General features: G+C 41.6%; 1 protein-coding gene across 5 annotated transcripts in view; it reads left to right on the top strand.

Moving 5' to 3' along the window:
- The window catches only part of ttc28 (tetratricopeptide repeat domain 28), a 145,928-nt gene that overhangs the window by 73,269 nt on the left and 49,605 nt on the right, over positions 1-23,054 (top strand). For all 5 annotated transcript variants that reach the window (XM_025909040.1, XM_025909043.1, XM_025909041.1 and 2 more), the window contains 2 exons: positions 4,967-5,239; positions 5,324-5,454. In XM_025909040.1, coding sequence (XP_025764825.1) covers positions 4,967-5,239; positions 5,324-5,454 — 404 coding nt within the window. The remainder of the gene's footprint in view (positions 1-4,966; positions 5,240-5,323; positions 5,455-23,054) is intronic.

Below are 23,054 nucleotides of genomic sequence, written 5' to 3'. Positions count from 1 at the left end.
AGGAAACTTGGTGGCTTTATGACTTGATGGCTTTATATGGACCAAACCGCAATTGAAAAAGGCTATAGGGGAGAATTTTTTTTTTTTCTTCAAATTAAAGCCAGTAAAATAGAAAAAGAATTCTCTGCCATAAAGGGATGCATCATCTTTATGTTTAAACCCCAAACTGTAGATACATGCTTTTCACTGAGCAAGATGGTTATGAAAAAATGTAATCTGATACATAACTAGAGCTGTGGGATAAATGAGCACATTAGCCCCTGAGAAATGTAGTAGAGCAGAATTATAATGTATATGTACTTTGTTACATTCCATCTCTATTGGTGTTGAATTTTGTGGGTTTTTGATGAAGTCAAAGGTACACTTCAGCGCCGAGGTTACATTTTAGACAGATCGTAAACTGCAGCTTCTTTAAATGCAGACAGCGCATTGCCAGCGGCTGAAGCAGGCCACAGAGGTGGAATGCTGATTTTAAGGGCAAATACTAATTTCTAGAAGTAATGACTGACATTTAAAAGATTTCAGTGGGTGTACACACTTGTGAAGCACAGAAAACTCATTATGTGTTCTGATTAATTCCTGATTATGTCCACTTCCAAATTTAGGAAGTTCACAAACATCCTTAAATTAAAGAGCTGTGGACACTGAAGGATCTAGGTTAGTTTTATCATTATCTTTATCCACATGAATTTGCTTCTCGCAGGGTTCATGATGAAATATTTACAAGGTAGATTCTCGTGTGTCATTGATCTAACCGCCCCACAGTTCACAGTGCACTTTTATGTGTAGGTCTCAACAGCACACAAAGATGAAGGAAAAGTACAAACAATCAAGAATGGTTTGCAGGCTAGAATTGGCACTGGATTATGTTGTTTTGCCCTTCAGCTGTATCTGAATAAGAGCTGGGCATTTGCATGTGTTCTTGCACCAGCCAACCTCGTGTCATCTTATTTCCCTTTGAGTTCCAACTTGTGTATCCAGTGGGGTTAAGCACAAGGCTATTGATAATGGACATGTTTCAAATTAGGAATTTACAACATAAAACAAAAGACATTGTTTCAAAGTTTAAGCAGTAGCACTGCCAGAAGAATAGAGTAGATGGAAAACAAAAAATGCACATTTTGAAAATGATGACAGTATGTTTGGATCAGTGGCAGCAGCAAACAGTATATCATAACTGAGTCGAGCCTGGACTACAGCAAAGCTCTCCCGCAGGTCTTTTGCACTGCAGGAGGTTGTTCTCCCACTCAAGGGCAGCACCCTTCAAAACTTGATCTCTAATAATCTTCAAAGCAAGCCTCCAAGTAAAATTGAGTTGCAATGCTTGAGTAAGCAGTAGTATAACATGTTGGACCATAGAGAACGTCAGTATAGTGTGTAGTACACACACACTAGGGAGCTGCATTGTTATCAGCATGAAAGAGTAGGAGGCTCCTCTGTCTTTCTAGGCCTCTAGGGTAGACAGTTGTAACAGAACGCTATCTACTAGGTCCTCCTCAGATCAGCCTGATAGACAAAACTTTTCAGTTTGATAAAGCAGAATAAAAGGCTAGAAAATGCTAATGAAAACTGCTACAGGTATGACTTGTGTGCCTTTTGACACAAGAGAACTGTTTTGTTTTGTTTTTGTTTGTTTTTTGTTTGTTTTCGAGTAACAATGGCTTTACTTCATGTCTGCTCTGTGTGTCTGCTTCATTGTGATATGTCATGTGATAATTGATTACACAGCAGTGGAGAGTAGACTTTATCAAAGTAGATGTCTTTCTGAAAGTGCTGTAACTAAGTTTAAGAATATAATCCACCCACTGTTATCATCTTCAATGCCCTGTACCAACATAGAGCAGAGCAGCTATCTGAACGCTACTCCAACAGAGGTCGATTATCTTGTTAATAATTTTACCTCCTCACTACGTACGACTCTGGATACTGTAGCTCCTGTGAAAACTAAGGCCTCAAATCCGAAGTACCTGACTCCGTGGTATAATTCTCAAACACGTAGCCTAAAGCAGATAACTCGTAAGCTGGAGAGGAAATGGCGTGTCACAAATTTAAAGGATCATCATTTAGCCTGGAGAAATAGTTTGCTGCTTTATAAGAAAGCCCTCCGCCAACAATCCCTTTAACGTTAACTAGTAATGACTTCATGAACTTCTTCACAAATAAAATTTTTATCATTAGAGAAAAAATTACCAATAATCATCCCACAGATGTAATATCGTCTACAGCTACTTTTAGTACCATCGATGTTAAGTTAGACTATTTTTCTCCAATTGATCTTTCTGAGTTAACTTCAATAATTAATTCCTCCAAACCATCAACGTGTCTTTTAGACCCCATTCCTACAAAACTGCTCAAAGAAGTCCTGCCATTAATTAATTCTTCGATCTTAAATATGATCAACCTATCTCTAATAATCGGCTATGTACCACAGGCCTTCAAGGTGGCTGTAGTTAAACCTTTACTTAAAAAGCCATCTCTAGACCCAGCTGTCTTAGCTAATTATAGGCCAATCTCCAGCCTTCCTTTCATATCAAAAATCCTTGAAAGAGTAGTTGTCAAACAGCTAACAGATCATCTGCAGAGGAATGGCTTATTTGAAGCGTTTCAGTCAGGTTTCAGAGCTCATCACAGCACAGAAACAGCTTTAGTGAAGGTTACAAATGATCTTCTTATGGCCTCTGACAGTGGACTCATCTCTGTTCTTGTCCTGCTAGACCTCAGTGCTGCGTTCGATACTGTTGACCATAATATCCTATTAGAGCGATTAGAACATGCTGTAGGTATTACAGGTACTGTGCTGCAGTGGTTTGTATCATATCTATCTAATAGACTCCAATTTGTTCAAGTAAATGGAGAGTCCTCTTCACACACTAAGGTCAATTATGGTGTTCCACAGGGTTCAGTGCTAGGACCAATTCTATTTACATTATACATGCTTCCCTTAGGCAGCATCATTAGAAGACATAGCATAAATTTTCACTGCTATGCAGATGACACACAGCTCTGTCTATCCATGAAGCCAGGTATCACAGACCAATTAGTTAAACTGCAGGAATGTCTTAAAGACATAAAGACCTGGATGGCCGCTAACTTTCTGCTTCTTAATTCAGATAAAACTGAGGTTATTGTACTCGGCCCTGAAAATCTTAGAAATATGGTATCTAAGCAGATTCGTACTCTGGATGGCATTACCTTGGCCTCCAGTAATGCTGTGAGGAACCTTGGAGTCATTTTTGACCAGGACATGTCCTTCAATGCACATATTAAACAAATATGTAAGACTGCTTTCTTCCATTTGCGCAACATCTCTAAAATTAGAAATATCCTGTCTCAGAGTGATGCTGAAAAACTAGTTCATGCATTTATTACTTCCAGGCTGGACTACTGTAATTCTTTATTATCAGGATGTCCTAAAAACTCGCTGAAAAGCCTTCAGCTGATCCAAAATGCTGCAGCAAGGGTACTGACAGGGACTAGAAAGAGAGAGCATATTTCTCCTGTTTTGGCTTCCCTTCATTGGCTTCCTGTTAAATCCAGAATTGAATTCAAAATTCTGCTCCTCACATACAAGGTCTTAAATCTTCTTCTGTAGAACCAGCTTCCAGTTTGGATTCGGGAGACAGACACTATCTCTACTTTCAAGATTAGACTTAAAACTTTCCTTTTTGCTAAAGCATATAGTTAGGGCTGGACCAGGTGACCCTGAATCCTCCCTTAGTTATGCTGCAATAGACGTAGGCTGCCGGGGATTCCCATGATGCATTGAGTTTTTCCCTTCCAGTCACCTTTCTCACTCACTATGTGTTAATAGACCTCTCTGCATCGAATCATATCTGTTATTAATCTCTGTCTCTCTTCCACAGCATGTCTTTCATCCTGTTTTCCTTCTTTCACCCCAACCGGTCGCAGCAGATGGCCGCCCCTCCCTGAGCCTGGTTCTGCCGGAGGTTTCTTCCTGTTAAAAGGGAGTTTTTCCTTCCCACTGTCGCCAAAGTGCTTGCTCATAGGGGGTCATACGATTGTTGGGTTTTTCTCTGTATTTATTATTGTGCTATCTACTGTACAATATAAAGCGCCTTGAGGCGACTTTTGTTGTGATTTGGCGCTATATAAATAAAATTGAATTGAATTGAATTGAATTGTGATATTCACATAGCGGAGGAGACATGCACGTGCGCACTTGCACACAGAGTTAAACACAGAGCTGAGATGTGCTGCAATCTGGCTTTATCAAAACATGGAACAGATTGTCACTTAAGTCCTTAAATAGAATAGTCTTTAATAGAAAACTGTTGTTTGAGGCTACATACATTTAGCCTAAATTATATGAAAATGTCATCTGTGAAGCAGAATTTTGTAGATGTAGTTGTTATCAGATAGCAGATGCATATTTTTGTGTGTTTGCTCTGAGACTATAACATAGCAGCAAAAGGATATAAGATTCAGTGCTGTTTAACTTCCGACTTTTCTGAAGTTACACAGCACTTACAGAGCAATATAGACTTTAAAGTGTGTTTACATAAGCTTAAAATGGGTCATGCCAGACCTAATGAAGCTTTACCAGCATTGCCTCTAAGTGTGGGTGCATTTTATTGCTTATTAATGTAAGTCTCTACTTGTAAGAGTAAGTGTGATATTACTTCTTAAAAGTTGCATAGTGTTGCTTTGAAAGTGTGCACGAGCACAAACACAGAAGTTCCAGGACTTCTGCTTTTATTTTACTTTCTGTGTAGAAAGAGAGTCAGGGCAGGTTTAGTGTTCTGTATGTATCAGCAGGATGCTACAGTCCAACAGCCGAATGCAACAGGACCAAGGAAGTTTTCAGGCCACACACTCCAGTGGCGACATTGGGGTTCAGTGTCTTGTCAAGAATGGTCATATTAATGTTTGTAACACATGAAATAATAAATAATTCAATTTTCTTAAATCACCTGTGTTTTTTTGTCTGTCTGCCACACCTTCACAGACACACTTGAGCCCACCTACCAGCAGCTGCAGAAGATGAAGCTAGACAAGAGCCCATTTGTGGTTGTCTCCGTCATCGGCCAGGAGCTACTGACACATGGTTTCCATGGAGCCTCAGCTGTAGTTCTGGAGGCGGGGCTGAAGATTGGCACGTGCTCACTAAAGCTGCGTGGATCTGTCTACTCTGCCCTTAGTTCTGCATACTGGTCTTTAGGTAATATAGAGAAGAGTATGACCTACATGCAACAGGACCTGGAGGTGACCAAGACTTTAGGTATGGAAAACTTGAAAGTAGTCGTTTATGGTGTGTGGAAAAACGGCTACAATGTAGGTAACTTATAAAATTTGTCTTCCACAGGTGACCAGTCAGGGGAATGTCGAGCTCATGGGAACCTCGGCTCTGCCCTTTTCACCAAAAGCAATTACAGAGAAGCACTGGCCAATCACAGAAACCAGCTAGTACTGGCCATGAAGCTCAAGGACAGAGAAGTAAGTTTGCACGCATGGATATGTAAGTGGTCACCAGGTGTTACTCTAAGGAGGGAAACCCTCCAAAAAAACAGACAGAGCAGTGGAGCAGCCCAGGGAATAGAACAATATAAAACTGAATTACTAAAATATAATTTTTTGTACAAAAAAGGTTTAAAAGCAATTAAAACAGCCCTGGCCTGGGAGAACACACAGTAAAAACAATAAAACATGAACACTAAAAGTCCAGTGGTGTCAGCCACAGCATTAAAATACAGTAAAATCGGAGCGGGGCAAGGAAAACCCGGCAGCGACAGTCACTGTTCTTTCCAGTGAACCGGGTTATCGCAGCACGATATGTCTCGGGACTTACCCCGAATAGGCAGAGCTCTCAACTCCACCCGCCGCTTTTCTGTGTCATGCCAGCACTGTGGTCTCACCATAGGAGATAGGGCGCTGTCCCGCTGCCACTTAATCCCCCCCCATAGCCGTCATATGCCCGTGCCACGTACTGCTACACCAAACCGCACCAACGTCCCGTACTGCTTTTCTGAGCATTCTCTTCAATCATCCCCCGCTGTCACATCTCAGGTGTGTCAAATTAGAGAACAGGGAAGGGCGGAGTCTCTCCGGGACAAATTAACGGATACAACCAAAACATGCAATGCAAAAAATAAAACACTCCACACTGAAACACAGCAAAACACAGCGAACATGCAAGCAAAACAACTTCAAAACAAAATCTGTCCTTCTCTGGATGACATATTCATAAGACACATTAGATATGCACCCACATCATCTTGGCTTAAATGTGTTTTGCTTCTGAAGGAAGCAGGTTAGAAAGAATAGTCCAATTACTGTGTAGCAGTGTGGATATTAACATGGTACTTCACACTACATTAACAGCAAATTATTTGTCTAAAGAGCTTCATTCTTAAGGAGAACATTTAGTATATTGCTCATTGAAAAAAAGACCTTGATGAAAGTAATTATTTTTTTAAAGTGAGAAAAGAATATAAGATGTATATTGATCTTATATATAAGATGTATATTGACATCTACCCACATAGCAGGCAGGTCTGGCCCGGATTTGGTATCAAGCCGGCACTGCTGGTTGACTTCTGGCATGACAAGACATATGTCATCCAGATATGGGCCAGGCCTGGCATAGACGGCAATGTCTATGTTATGGCATGCCATATCTGGCTCGATTGTGGTTTGGTTTATGTGGCCCAGGCTCATAGAAAACAGGTCTGGACCAGATCTGGCATCAAGATGGCACTTCTGACTGACCGGTGTCATGGCAGAGTGTATGTCAACCAGATGTGCGCCATGTCTGGCAATGATGCCACTCTTTATGCGATGGCATGCCATATCTAGCTCGATTGTGGTTTGGGTTATGTGGCCCAGGCTCATAGAAAACAGGTCTGGACCAGATCTGGCATCAAGCTGGCACTTCTGACTGACCGGTGTCATGGCAGAGTGTATGTCAACCAGATGTGGGCCAGGTCTGGCAATGATGGCACTATTTATGTTCCTTTTTTCCTATTTTAGTTAGAGGACCCAAATGCCATGTTGCAATACTATACTGCTATAGTAGCCAACATTTCAAATGCAGATTTGACAGGTTTGTGAGTGTACACTTTATCCAACACCTAGTGACGGTTTACTCATCTTTGCCAGTGGGTGGCTGTAGCTCAGGCAGTAGAGCAGGTCACCTACTGATCAGAAGGTTAGTGGTTCGATGACTGGCTCCTCCAGTCCGCATGTCAAGAGTGTGAATGTGTATGAATGTAGTTAGGAAGCACTCAGTTTAGAGAAAGTGGGTGAATGTGGCATGTTGTATAGAGCACTTTGAGTAATCAAAGTAATCGTGGCTCAAGAGTTGGGAGTTCGCCTTGTAATCGGAAGGTTGCCGGTTCGAGCCCTGGCTTGGACAGTCTCGGTCGTTGTGTCCTTGGGCAAGACACTTCACCCGTTGCCTACTGGTGGTGGTCAGAGGGCCCGGTGGCGCCAGTGTTCGGCAGCCTCGCCTCTGTCAGTGCGCCCCAGGGTGGCTGTGGCTACAATGTAGCTTGCCATCACCAGTGTGTGAATGGGTGGATGACTGGATATGTAAAGCGCTTTGGGGTCCTTAGGGACTGTTAAAGCGCTATATAAATACAGGCCATTTACCATTTTAATCCGGGAGACTAGAACAGCGCTTTAAAAGAATCAGTCCATTCACTGTCTGACAAGAGTTTTGTCATCTTACTTTTGCACTATTATGTTCTGGCACATGTTGTTATTACATGGCTTGATTAAGGTACACATTAGGCTGACATATGGACCAGCACAGGGCCAGCAGTGTGTCTGCAACTGGCCCGTGGCTGCACACAACTTACACATGGCCCACATACCTCAAAGAATGACGGCCCTTTGGTGGCCCAGATAAGGTTTGCCAGAGGTAATCCACACATGGGCCAGCACAGGACCACCAGTGTGTATGCAACTGGCCTTTTGCTGGCCCATGTGTGGGCCACCTCTGGCAAACCAGATCTGGGCCACCAAAGGGCCGTCATTCTTTGCGGTATGTGGGCCATGTGTAAGTGCATTCTGTGGGCCAGATCAGGGCCATACCAATTTTGCTATGTGGGTAATACCAAATGACATCTAATACTATTTGATGACCTTGTCTCTAAAGAAAACAACCAGCTGGTGTAAATCTTTTTTTTAAGACAGGTGATAAATTAAGAAAAACAAATAAAAAGCTGAAATGTCATCAGACAGAGCCTGTGGTTATGTACTTTTGCTCCCTAAAAGAGTTCCTCATATGTACCATTTACCTGTATTCAACAAAAACATGATTTGACAACACAACTCAGACCAAAAGCAGATTATAAGCAGAAACCAGCCAAATGTCTGGTACCAAAAGACTTATCCCTTGTCTACAGAATGACTGTTCACATTCATAAAGGATTAGTTTCTCAGTCTATTGTTCAGCTCTAGGTGGAACTCTAATGATGACAGTAAAAAGAAATTTTGTGAAATGTACTTTCATACTATCCATCCATTTTCTACCGCTTATCTGGGTTTGGATCTCGGAGGCAGCAGTATAAGCATGAAGTCCCAAACTTCTTTCATGTCAACCACCTCTTCCAACCAGTGACTCAGTCATTGCTTCTAACTCATCCAGGGAGACACCGGATGTGTCACAGCACTGGGTCTGCAACCCAGTATTTAGTTTCAGACTCTGGAATGATATTCTTTGATTATTTTTGTTGCTGGTTTTGGTTATCTTTATTTCTTATGTTCTGTTAAATATCAACACTTCACCGATTTCTTTTGATTCCTCATAGGCATCTGATGGAAGACAAAGCACTGCTCAGTAGACCATTTCACACTTTATTCTCTTACACAATTACTTCTAGAAGGGAAATGCGTGCTGCATGACACGTTGCTGCGGATCTCAAAATGGTGGTGTGCCCCGAACAGTTTTATTACAGAAGCTCTCTCACTCTAGTCTAAACAACAGTGTCTCAGTAACTTTCCACTAGAAGATGGTCCCCTGTTATCTAGTTTTTCCCAGGCAAGCGTGAGCGAGAGTCTACAGCATTCTACCCCCCAAGGACACATTGTCTAATGCCTTTATTTTTTTAGGGCCGTGTCCACTTAATACTACACTATATGGTTATATGGCATTTTATAATAATAATAATGATTGGATTTCATATAGCGCTTTTCAAGGCACCCAAAACGCTTTACAGTGCCATTATTCATTCACTCTCACATTCACACACTGGTGGAGGGAAGCTACTGTTGTAGCCACAGCTGCCCTGGGGCAGACTGACAGAGGCGAGGCTGCCATATCGCGCCATCGGCCCCTCTGGCCAACACCAGTAGGCGGTAGGGTAAAGTGTCTTGCCCAAGGACACAACGACCAGGACAGAGAGCCCAGGGATCAAACCAGCGACCTGTTGCAGATACGCTTCCCAACTCCCTGAGCCACGGTCCCTTTTAGTTTATATAAAGCATAGAATTGAGTTAAGCTTGCATTTCGGTCCATGTGTTTCCTGTTTTATTTTGATAGTTCCTTGTCCTGTGTGTATTCAGTTTTGCTTTATTCCCATCTCGTTACGTCAGATTAGTCCCAGAGTTGTGTTTCCTTTCTTTTTCCCATTCCCTCATTACTCCCTATGTTTTCCTCTGCCCATTGTCGCATCATACCCTCTCTGTCAGCTCCTACTTTTTTAGTTTCTTTGTTTTCTAGTTTCTGGTCTCCTGAGTTCCTAGTTTCCTAGCTCTCGGTTATTATGTTTTGTTTCTTAGATCTAGTATTCAAGCTTTCCGAGTGAATAAAGCTGCCGCTTTAAGTTACCTTTTCGTGTTCGAGTCCTGCACCTGGGTCCCATATCCTGCCTGCCACAGCACAACCATGACAGGATGAGCCTGAGCCTGGTTTTGCCTAAGGTTTTAAGGTTTCTTCCTGTTAAAAGGGAGTTTTTCCTTCCTGGTGTCACCAAGTGCTTGCTCATACAGGTCATTTGATACCTGTATTATTGTAGGGTCTTTATCTTACAATATAAAGCACCTCAAGGCAACTGTTGTTGTGATTTGGTACTGTATACATAAAATTTAATTGAATTTAAGGGTGTATTCTTTTGCCAGTTTTATTAAAATTCAGCTACAAATTTTCAAAATTTGGATGAAAACTATTTGACACATGTACTTTGGCCGGTTAGCCAATTAGCAATTTGTCTTGGATACTTCTCAAAAATTGAAAATGGAGTATGTATTGCACAATCCAATTTAATTAACCACTTCTGCCCAGATATAACCTGCTTCAGACAATATGGAAGACAGTTTCTAGCATCTGTAAATTAAATTAAAAGGTAAATTTTCTTTTATGGCTTTGGTATTTGCAGCGGTCTTATATGCATTCATCATTCGGTTAAATAAATGCCAGCCATCTGTATGTCACCAACCTAAAATCACATATTTAATAAAGAAAAGGCATACAGATAATTATCTCTGTTCAACTTTCTCCCTGACATAAGAGATTCTGTCTAATCAATTAATTTGTCACAGTGATGACACATCCATGCAGTGACTGCATGTTATGTAATGTATGTAATGCAATGATTTGTTGATTTGTTCTTTGGGAGCTTAACTTAAAATATTTTAAATATATTTCATATTTTAGAGTGATGGCTGATCAAGTATATAATGTACAATAATAACAACTTTAATTATATATAATCATCTTGCGAGAAATTACTTTGTCATGAAAATGTAATGAAACCAAAGAACAAACTTCAAATTTGCTCATATACATTTACTTGTTTTGGCCTTTCTCTTATCTTCTGTAACTTTCATTTTTCCTGGAAAGCAGTTTTTCATTATGCCAGGCCAAAGCTAAACACCTCACCTTTCTCCTGAAACACTTTGGACAGTTGTGAAAACTGTAGTTAATTAAATTATTTTTACAGATTAGATTTCGGACCACTTTACGTTTAAAAGCACAAAGCAAAGCTGTCAGGTTGTTGGTGTGTGTTTCCCTACGTTTAACTTTCATATGTTTGTGAGAAATGTGTATATGTGTGCTGGTGAGTGTGCAACATGGAGTCATGGCAGATGTATTTATGGCTCACTGGATTTCATATGTATTTGAATCTTATGAGTTGTGCTTGTGGCTCATTTTGAGGAACATTTTATTGGTGTTTTAATATTGTGGGATAAATCTAAACAACCATACTGATCACTGGTTTCTTTACACTGTATAGAAGACATTTCTGGTAGCAACTAGATTAGTAACTATTGAGCTTTTGTCTGATTTGATTTACATTTCTGTCATTATGCTGTTTTTCCTTTCAGTTTATTCATGTCTTTTTTTTCTTTTGTGTAATCAGGAAGATTTTTAGAAAATAATATAATTTGTTAACGTCATGGTCTGTAGGTTTTGTTGGGCCATTGAGGACTTTTCTACTTATTGTTATTTGTTGACTTTTTAGTTTGCTTTTCACTCTTATTATTCAGCTCTCATTTTGATTACTTTTTGGAAGAGTTTCATTATAGCTTTCTTCTGGGTTTTCTGGTAATTATGGGTTAAGCAGTCTTGGAGTTTGATATTTGATGTTTTAGATGGATGTACCCTCCACTGCTGGTGAACTAAGCACAGTTACTTACAGGTGAGCAACTGAAGCAGCTAAATAAGAGTGAAAAATACAAATGATTGATATATGACTTGGTAGTAAAGGTATTAAAGGGTCACCTACCAACCAGAGCCTAGAATGTCCTCAAGTGACCAACTGTTCAGCTTCAGTGTGATGTACAGTAAGCCAGTTGCTTTCATTGTGTACTCAGCTTCAGTGTCTTGTCTCTCTTAGTTTTCAGTTTTATTTTGTAAGTTCTTTATCTTGTGCGCTTTACTTTTGGTTTTATTAACACATGTCTCATTATCTAGCTTGAGTTCAGCTGTATCTTGTAACTCTTATGTTTCCACTCTCCCTGCTTGCCGCTTGTGGGCATTTAAAGTCTCAGTTTGGTTGTGGTCTTTGTTGTGTCATACTGTCGTCCAGCCCTTGTTTGGTCATATTGTGTTCTGTGATAATTTATACTCTGGATCTTCATCAGCCACAATAAAGGCGTGATTTTGTTTACTTAAAATCCATCTCATCAGTCTGCATACTGTCACTGTCTCACAAAATAGTACTATAATGAGATAAGTGCAATAAATACAACACTTAAATCTTTTTTGGGTCTGTGTGAGAGGAGCCTTATTCATTTGATCCTACATTGTCACCATGATTGCCAGACCTCCAAAATGGCAAACAACTTCATGTAACGTGGTTACATGGTCACATGTCTGCATGCTCAATAGACAATATCTCTCACTAATGTATGTTTTAATTTAAATTTACATGACCTTGAGGGTACTCTCTGTGTGCTTTTGAAATTTGACACGACTTTTCAGAAATATGGAATTACACTATCTTTAGTCAGCTTTACTGCAGAAAAGAATATGACAGGACAGGTTAGCTGATTAGTGTGTAAAAGTCAGCAGGATATTCTACTGCAAAGTCTTTTTATATCTGAGTTTCAACCTCTATAATGGTCTCTGAAGTTCTGCTGGACCCTTGCAGTTGAACACACACTCGAACACGCACACGCAGTCACTTAATAGCATGTGATTGCATCCTATATTTATCTCATGTGATTTGTCTCTAGATAAATCTAGAGAGCCTGATTGAACCCCTGTCAGTAAAAATAATGAGGAATTGAGTGAGTTCATTTTGATGAAAGCAGTGACGCAGCAATCCAGTGTGCCTGGATGTGTTTTTGTCCATGATTCTCAGTGTTTGTCTGTTTCAACACCTGGTTAAAGTTTCTGACCAGCTGCGGATTTATCACATTAATTTCACGAACACAGTTATCAACTTTTCTGAAGAACTCAGAGCTCAGGAAAGCTTGGATCAAAACCAGACGCTCTTGTTTCTCTCTTTTTTTTGTTGCTTGTGTGTCTTGTGTGTGTGTGTGTCTGTCTGGAAGCTGCAAATGCACCCATAGACTACTGCACGTGTATTGTTGACAGATGGTTATCGACCTTCTTCTCCACAGGTGTGTAGCTTAAGGCGGCTCAAACACGGTCATCAACAGAAATCCATATCTCCCACTGTGTGTTTGCTCAACTGTGTTATTTGTGTTTATCTGTGTGGTGTGAAAAGCCTTCAATACTGCATGCTTCCAAACAAAGTGCTCCACTGCAGAACACTGGCAGGAGCTTTGGTACAGTTACTGTTACAGTTATAACATTAATAATAATAACAACAACAATGATAGGTATTTGCATTTGTGCTCTAAACAATAATCAAAATCAAATCAAAAATAGTTTAAAAAGGAAAAGATCTTGACAAGGCACAAATAAAGACATTTCCATCAAATCAAGTATGGCATTAGTTTAAGAAGTCCACAAAAAGGTTCAGTTGTAGTCCCTGCAGATCAGCGGACCTCAGAAGATATCACCTTCCCAAACCTCATACATTTGGTTATCAAGCACGCAGGGGAAGCAGTGTCAGCACTAATCTTTCTCTTTCTTTATTCATCTGTCTTATTCTATTTCCGTGCAATAGATTTAGGCACCCATCTTCCTACACCTTTCTACTTACATTGTTTTTTTTCCCGATTTCTACCTATCCAAGCTTTTCTAAAGAGATTTGTTGTCCACAATATAAATGTAATCTAATGAGAGGATAATATTGTTTCTTATTCTTTTATTTATTTATATATGTATATGTGTGTGTGTGTGTGTGTATATATATATATATATATACACACACACACACATACACATATATATACACATATATATATATATATATATATATATATATATATATGGAGAGAGAGAGAGGGGGGGGAATTGAGTGAGGGAGAGATGTAAAGGGGGAGATGTAAAAAAATATATGTCTAGACCAATCCATGTATGTCTGTGTACATGGACTGGTCCAGACATATGACTGTATTTGTGTGTGTGCGTGTGTGTTTTTTTTCACGGCTGTGTTTTTTTCTTAAAGTAACATGTTCTTAAGGGAAATCAAAGACTTGTCTGGCCAGTTGATTGTACACACAGAGGCCTTGTCGTCATTTATTAAATCTCCGTTTCCTGCCTGGAGCTCCAGCGCAGATGTGTCAACTGGATTTTATGTGTTTACCCTCATCACTTGGGTGGGGACATGGATTTCTGTAGATGTGTGCTGTCATATTTTTTACAAACATGCGCTCACTTGTGAACACACATGAGTAGAAAGAAAAGAACAGGGTATTCTGATGTTAATCAGGAGTGGTAAATTCCAATAGGTCAGTTTGGCTGTGACAGTGACAGTGACAGTTTTTAGCACTGATGAAACCTGATTTAAAAGGACATGCATGTGTATTACCTGTCCATATAGGCTGCAATTGAAATAAAGGAGTAGATTTTTCTGTCAAATTCCTCTGGGGCTCAAACTACTACTGCATTTTCACTGCAGTATCGACTACTTTTATCTATATATGTCAGAAAACAATTTTAAAAACTGCTGCTTAGAATTGAACACAGATCAAAAAAAAATTCAAATAACCTGCTTTAGTTTACTTATCCAAAACACATGCATTTTCCTATCAAACTTGACAACAAAAAGTAGCAAATATTTTTTAAAACAGACTGTTGCATTTCTGGTTTAAAAAAACTGAAGCAATTTATTATTGTAGTCTTGATTATTGATTAATCAATTAATCAATAATTGAAGAGATTCTATATGTTTGAGTCATATAATGGTTTTAAATTAGATTGCATAATATATTCAGAAAAAAAATAATTCAAACATTCAGATTTTTTCAACGTTTTCCAAAACGGATATGTGGTTATTTAAAAATTCAAACACATGTTGCCAACGCGAAAGTTGAGAGCGCCCTCTGGTGGAAAAACTATGCTAGGTCAACATGCAACAGGTTTGAAGGGTGTTTCTCTTTTCTTCCTTTCTGACTTTCTTTCTTTTCATTGCTTTTGCATTTTAATTAGCCATTCTTAGCTGTTAGCTAACATCAGCCAATAATATTTCCACACCAGTCAGGCTCTAATATTTACTATACATTATTCACTTGGTAGCTAAATCCATATATTGCAGGAGTATAAAATTCAGATGCAAATACCTGCTAATTGGTACTAAGTAACTTGACACTTAAATACATGAATTTCTCCTCACCAATGGAGCCCAAACTTCTCTAGACAGACTGTCCTACAAAGCCAACCTATATTATTTGTGTAGTAGCCCTAAGATGTTGGAGAGGTCTGTTCAGTGACTGGAATTAAAAGATAGCTACCAATAGCTACCAATGTCATAACACAAACCTTACTTTACACATTAACACAATCTAAATGGATGACCTCTACAAAAGTTATCCACCTCACAGTTGTTATACAATTAAAAAAAAAATAGCTATAGTCTAGTGTGTAAACATGCAACATGTACAGTAACAGTCACCATTGAAATTGAACATTTTAACATGGCCATCTATAGAGGGACTTAACTGCATTTAAAGGCAGCCTCAAGTCCTATTATATTGGTTGTAATCATGCTAATAACCCCTCTTTTAAAAGTATTTTCAATTTTTACTTCTTTACAAATTCTGTAAACTTCTAAACATGGCTGAAAATAGCTTTTGACTAAGCTTTGTCTGTCCCTTGTGTTTTTCTTTGAAGGGTCAAATTCACATACTTTTTAAGCTTGTGTGTGCGTGTGTGTGTATCTGAATCAAATATAGTTTGTGCTCAGATGGCCTCTAAACGTAATTACTTTCACTGCGATTGCACCAAAGAAATGGTTCTTAGTGTGTGAGGCTTTACCTCAGGACAGGGTTTATTGATTATTACTTCTCACTGTGTGTTCACAGATATGCACATTGTTGGACTCCAACAGATTGAAGTTATTATCATTGTGGCAAGGAAATAACACTGTTTGTGTGAGTCATTTGAGGTGTTGTTTTAGACTGCAGCACACTGTCTCAGTGTTGCTGTAACAAACTGAGACTCTGCAGGCCTTTACGCCAAACACTGAGGAGAGAGCGATAAAGCCTGATAGAAATTTTTCAATTAATCTATTGGCCAAATCATATAAGATAGTATTTAATTATGATGCTCAGTGTATTGAAAGCAAAACTTATTTTGTGTGCAAACTGCTGAAGAAGCCGGTAAATGAACATAAAAATATGCATCACATAAATAAAAATTAAAACCTTTTTTTTTTTCAATGTAATTCAATTGTGGCATAAATTCAGAATAACATGGCATTGTGTAAGTCATGGTACACAACATAATCAGACTATTTGTAAAAGAATAAAGTAGCCACTTCGATATAGCACAGTTAGTAGTTACAGTTAGTTAGTGTTGGACTCTGATTAGGATCATAATTTAGAAAATAAATTTTGTGCTTATGTAACCCACATAAAAAAAAGAGCTGCATCTATAACTAAACCGAAATCTTAAATTCTAATCGGAGCGTGTCCGTGAAGGCATCGCGATGCGTCATGACGCACGCCACGCCGCGAGTCTGCACGTGCCTGTCGTGACCAATCACATTCGCGAGGCACGAATATATGCCTTCCGGGTTGTCGCCTCGAAGAGATGCGGGGGAGAGGCGTTAGCGGATGGAAGCAACAGTACTTTGATACCGCCGCGGGTAGATGCGTGGGGGCTCGTATGTGACATCGCACGTAGTGAATGTGCGGGCTAGTGGTGCCTTGGGGAGACCACAGCAACACCACTACTTTGGATGGCGAGCTAGGCCCAACGAGCCAGAACCCCAGCTACAACTTCCTGCGGTCTGGTAGGAGGCTGCTGTGGCCTACACTCTCCCCCCCTGGTTTTCAGTCCTCTGAATCTCACTTCTGGGATCTCAGTCTTGGAATCTCAGTTCTGATCATCACACTTCCAAGTTCAACCTGTTATAGATTGTCATGCGCATTGGATTTATATCAATCATGAAATAGCAATTTTATGGACATTGTCTGCCGAGGGTTGGAGGAGGTTGCTGCACCATTGTGCAGCTGATATTTTACAAGCTTGAATTATGTTTTATCTTTTCCTGTCTGCAGACTTTGTAAATATTGGTATTTGGTAATTGCACTTTATTTTCACTGTAAATAACAACCGTAATCACAATACCTGTTGTGGTTGTACGTTTATTATACTTCACTCACCTCCCAGAGCCGAATCTGATATCTTCTGAATTAGGTCAACTACTCATAACTAACTCAATTTAGTTTAGCTTATGTACTTGCTACATAAGACAATTAAGTGGCGAGCCAGCCAGGAGGTTGTGTCAAGTATAATATTGTTGTGTACATTCAGTCTCACCATCATCATCGTATTACTATGAACATGGATTTGTTGGAGTCATTAAGTGTTAAAATACCAAACGCGGTGTTGGTCAGTGGCGTCCCCGCATATGAGGTTGAGGAGGTTGAAGATTTTCTTCTCCAGTATGGTGCTATTGAACGCTCCGTGCCAATAAACTCACCCGGTTCTGAGTTTAATAATATGCTCGTCGTTGAGTTTAAAACGGGGTCTGCTTTTGATTTATTGGGTCCGATTCTGCCGTATACATTTAAGCCCTTAGATAATGAATATCATATAAGAAGCTTGTCTAAAATCTATGCGGCTACTGTTGGGTGCACAAAGACTAAGACTTATTTAGCTGACTTAAAACAAGTAGCAAAACTGTCTGGTCGGGATTTTGCTGAAGTTCTCCAAGAACTAATGACCCAAATAAATGGAGCTGTTTCAGAACTGCGCCCAGGAAAATCAGAAGGGTTCAAGCAGGAATGTGCTGCCGTATCTGAGCGCAAACCGGCTGCCATTCCGGATCAACAAACCCACAACATGGCTATTCCTGTCACTTCTTCAGCTGCTTTACATTCTACAGCAACAGAAGGACATTCTATCGGTATGTCTGCAGCTGAGTTGAATCCACCTGAAGTACAGAGGTATGTTGTGGAGCATATAGTAAAGAGCGAAGATGTAAACATACGTTCATCCCATAGGCTGCGCATGTTTTCTGGGAGACTGCCACACCCACAGCATGAGGTGGACTATGATACATGGCGCTCTGGAGTGGATCTCATTTTAAAGGACCCAGCCATTTCAGAACTACGAAGATCCAGACACATCCTTGATAGTCTTTTACCACCTGCAGCGGACATAATTAAGCACCTTAACCCCGACCTACCAGCAGAGACTTACATTCAACATCTTGATTCTGCTTATGGAATTGTACAGGACGGGGAAGAACTTTATGTGAAGTTCATGGACACACTGCAAGACTCGGGTGAGAAACCATCCGGCTGCCTACAGCGACTTCAGGTGGCCCTAAGTTTAGCTGTCAAGCGGGGAGGAGTCAAGCAGAGTGAAGTGAACAGGCACCTGCTCAGCCAATTCTGTAGGGGATGTTGGGATAGCAGCCTTATCTCCGAGCTCCAGCTGAAGCAGAGAAAATCCAACCCACCTTCTTTTGCAGAACTGTTACTCCTATTAAGAACTGAAGAAGACAGAGAAGCTAGCAAAACTCTGAGGATGAAGCAACATCTGGGAACACCAAGACACAGAGTTGCAGCTCAAGCTCAGTTCGCAGTAGAAGAAGGAAGGGGGGTTTGTGCTGCGTTGTCCACTCTTACCCAGCAGATGGCGGAGATACAAAAGCAACTTGCCGCCTTAACTGCCTCCCAGTCTCACCAGTCCTGTACTCCTGTTCCAAAGCAGCACCAGAAGCAAAGAACAGATACACAGGGGAATATATCATCTAACCCCAAGCCTGGTTTCTGTTTCAGGTGTGGGGAAGATGGACATATTAGACCACAGTGTGAGAACAGACCCAATCCTGCATCGGTCAACACAAAACGCAAACAGTTCAGTGAAAGGAAACCAAAATGGCAGAAGCGGAATTCATCAACTGGACATTTAAACTAGATACAGTTTCTGTAATGGGACGTACAGGAACTGCGCAGGACCCACATTGTCCCACAAAGAAGGAAAGGAACAAGGAGGAAATTGTTCACTGTGTAGACCTACACACTCGTCCGAAGGCAACTACAATGTTACCTCATGGGTTAGTTGGGTCAAGGTGCACAACAGAGGTGAACCTAGCAGGCCACCCACAGCAATGCCTGCTTGATACAGGATCACAGGTAACTACAATACCTGTATCCTTTTACAACAATCATCTTTATGAACAACAAATTCAACCACTCCATGATCTCCTTCAAGTGGAAGGTGCTGCGGGTCAAACCATTCCATATCTGGGATACATTGAGATTTCCGTTAAGTTCCCCAGAGATTTTGTTGGTGAAGAATATGAAGTAACAACATTGGCTCTAGTTGTCCCAGACGCACATCCTGACGTCCCCGGTATTGTGCTAATTGGGATGAATACCCTGGAACCACTGTATGAACAGTATCTTAACCAGCATCCGAGCTATCAGCCTAGCACTCACGGGTACAGAGCAGTGTTGAAAACACTACAGCTGTCACACGAGCAGAAGGAGAATGGCAACATTGGAATTGTGAGGCTACTAAGCAAGGCTCCCGTGCGTGTTCCGGCCGGCCGCACTATTGTCATCCAGGGCTCTGCCAAAGTTTCCACCCCATTGTTTAGCCAGAGTGTTCTCCTACAGCATCCTGCTTCCACCTTACCTGGTGGTTTGTGTGTCAGCAGTTGTCTCATCAACTTTCCAGCTCTTTCTCCATACAAGGTTCCCGTGGTTATTACAAATGAGTCGGAGCAAGATACCTTCATTCCACCTCACAGTGTCATTGCGGATTTGGAAACCTACCATTGTATCTTGTCTGAACACCGCGTGACTCATCCTCCAGTCAAGAACACTATCACCAGCCTGAATTTTGATTTTGGTGATTCTCCACTGTCAACTGAATGGAGGACGCGAGTCATAGGAAAGCTGAATAACATCTCGGAGGTCTTTTCCCATCATGACTTGGATTTTGGATGTACATCAGCTGTCAAACATCATATCCCACTCCATGATAATACACCGTTCAAGCAACGTGCCCGGCCAATCCATCCACAAGATTTCGAAGCTGTCCGCCGTCACCTGCGTGAGCTTCTGGAAGCCGGCATTATAAGGGAATCATCGTCTCCCTTTGCTTCGCCTATCGTGGTGGTCAGGAAGAAGAATGGTGAGGTTCGACTGTGCATAGACTACCGGAAACTAAATCTCCAAACCATCAAGGATGCATACCCCTTACCTAATTTGGGAGAGTCATTTTCAGCACTCACTGGTTCTAAGTGGTTTTCAGTACTTGATCTGAAGTCCGGTTACTACCAGATCCAGATGGAGGAGGAAGACAAGGCAAAGACTGCTTTTGTGACTCCTCTTGGGTTCTGGGAGTTTAACCAAATGCCTCAAGGTGTCACCAACGCCCCAAGCACATTTCAGCGCTTGATGGAGCGATGCATGGGGGATCTCCATCTAAAGGAAGTGCTCGTTTTCCTTGATGACTTAATCATCTATTCCGACACTCTTGAGGAACACGAACGAAGGCTGCTGAGAGTCCTGAACCGGTTGAAGGAATATGGGCTGAAACTGGCACCGGAGAAATGTCGATTCTTCCAAAAATCTGTTAAATACTTGGGTCATATTGTCTCTGAGGAAGGAGTTCAAACAGATCCAGAGAAGATAGAGACCGTCAAGGCATGGCCGGTTCCACAAACTCTGAAACAATTGAGATCTTTTCTGGGCTTCGCTGGCTATTACCGCCGGTTTATAAAAGACTATTCCGTCATTGCCAAGCCACTCAATGACCTGACTCGTGGATATTCTCCGGTTCAAAGATCAAAGAGCCTGAAAGCTCGCAAGACGTCCACCTAGAGGCCAAATCAACTCTTCGGTGAGAGGTGGAATACCAACTGTCAAGTTGCATTTGAAACATTGATTGAGAAGCTTACAACTGCCCCGGTCCTTGGGTTTGCAGACCCGTCTCGCCCATACATCCTGCACACCGATGCGAGTGTGACCGGACTTGGAGCTGTGTTGTATCAGGAGCAAGAGGGGAAACTCCGGGTCATAGCCTATGCTAGCCGCGGATTGTCGCAGAGTGAGAGCCGTTATGCAGCCCACAAGTTGGAATTCCTTGCCCTTAAATGGAGTGTGACCGAGAAATTCCAAGATTACCTGTACGGAGCAGATTTTACAGTGGTCACGGACAGTAATCCACTGACTTACATCTTGACAACGGCTAAACTGGACGCTACTGGGCACCGTTGGTTGGCTGCATTGTCAGCGTACTCCTTTAAACTCCTGTACAGGGCCGGCAAACAAAATTGCGATGCTGATGCGCTCTCGCGACGACCCTACCCCTGCTCCAATGATGAAGTTCCTAATGACCATGAACTTATCCGTCAGTTCATCTCTCAACACACAGCTGATTCTGATGTTCTTCCAGAAGAGATTGTGAAGGCAATCTGCCAAAGTCATCTAGTCAGAGGCACACGGCCGGGTGACTGTGGTGAGGTTGGCCTCACACTTGTCGAGTCTTTGTCAGTTAAAGTGGATACCATCTCTGACAGTTACTGTTCCGAGGACCTTCATCAGCTGCCTGTCGTTTCTACTCTTAACATCAAAGAGAAACAACACGCAGATCCCTGTGTTCGAGAGCTTATTCACCAGCTTGAGACGGGAGAGAGGATTCCACCAACAGCCAGAGCTGAGCTCCCTGAACTTCCGTTTCTGCTCAGAGAATGGTCCAGGTTGGAGTTGGTGGATGGAGTTCTGTACAGGAGGAGACGGGACAATGAAAACCTTTCATACCAGCTTGTCCTTCCAGAAGAGCTTCGACCATCAGTCCTGAAAAGTCTCCATGAGGATATGGGCCATATGGGGATTGAACGTACACTCGACCTTGTCCGTACGAGATTCTACTGGCCCAAAATGGCAAAGGATGTTGAGCAGAAGATCAAGACTTGTGGCCGCTGTGTGCGCCGAAAAGCCTTGCCAGAAAAAGCTGCTTCACTTGTCAGCATAAAAACATCGCGACCACTTGAGCTCTTGTGTATGGATTTCCTCACTCTTGAACCTGACACTAGTGGCACTCGTGATATCTTGGTCCTGACTGATCATTTTACTAAATTCGCTGTTGCCATTCCAACACCCAATCAAAAGGCAAGAACTGTGGCGAAGTGTCTATGGGAGAATTATATCATTTACTATGGCATTCCTGAGCGAATTCATACCGACCAAGGCCCAGATTTTGAGTTGAGACTGATAAAAGAATTGTGTGAGTTTGCAGGCATTCGGAAGAGCCGTACAACCCCTTATCATCCAAGGGGAAATCCAGTGGAGCGATTTAACAGAACGTTGCTGGCAATGTTGGGGACTTTGGAAACAAAACAAAAAACAAGATGGAAAGAGCATGTGAAACCGCTGGTTCACGCCTATAACTGCACCAGGAACAAGGTTACAGGGTTTACTCCTTACGAACTCATGTTCGGTAGAACACCTCGTTTGCCTGTGGACCTGGTGTTCAATTTGCCACTGCGGGAATCCAAGCAAAGGAGTCACTCACAGTACATTAAATCACTCAAATCAAGATTGGAGGAAAGTTTCAGCATTGCCTCCAGGAACGCTACAAAGGCTGCCGATCGAAATAAAGCACGCTTTGACAACCGTGTGATACCATCAGCACTGGAACCAGGTGATCGTGTGCTTGTGAGGAACGTCCGCCTTCGAGGGAAGCATAAACTTTCAGATAAATGGGAGGAAGAAGTTTATGTGGTTGTCCATCGGGCTGGGGATCTCCCGGTCTATAAGGTAAAACCTGAGAACAGCGATGGACCTATGCGGACCCTTCACCGCGACCTCCTCCTACCATGCGGCTTCCTCACGGACAGTGAGGTTAACTTGGAATCACCAGAGCAATCACTTCCTCACAGACCAAGAACTCGGCAGCAGAGCCCGGATTTAAATTCCTTCCCAGAACCTCTGGTTGAGGATGAGGATACAGGAAGCTTGGTTTCATTGTATGTTAATCCTCCAACGTTGCACTTCACTGTGCAAAAACAGGATCATTTTCCAGATTCATCTGACGGTGGGAGCCTAGG

The sequence above is a fragment of the Oreochromis niloticus genome, linkage group LG7, assembly GCF_001858045.2.
Source record: "Oreochromis niloticus isolate F11D_XX linkage group LG7, O_niloticus_UMD_NMBU, whole genome shotgun sequence".
NCBI classification, from domain to species: Eukaryota; Metazoa; Chordata; class Actinopteri; order Cichliformes; family Cichlidae; genus Oreochromis; species Oreochromis niloticus.
This window is presented reverse-complemented; position numbering and strand designations above follow the sequence as displayed.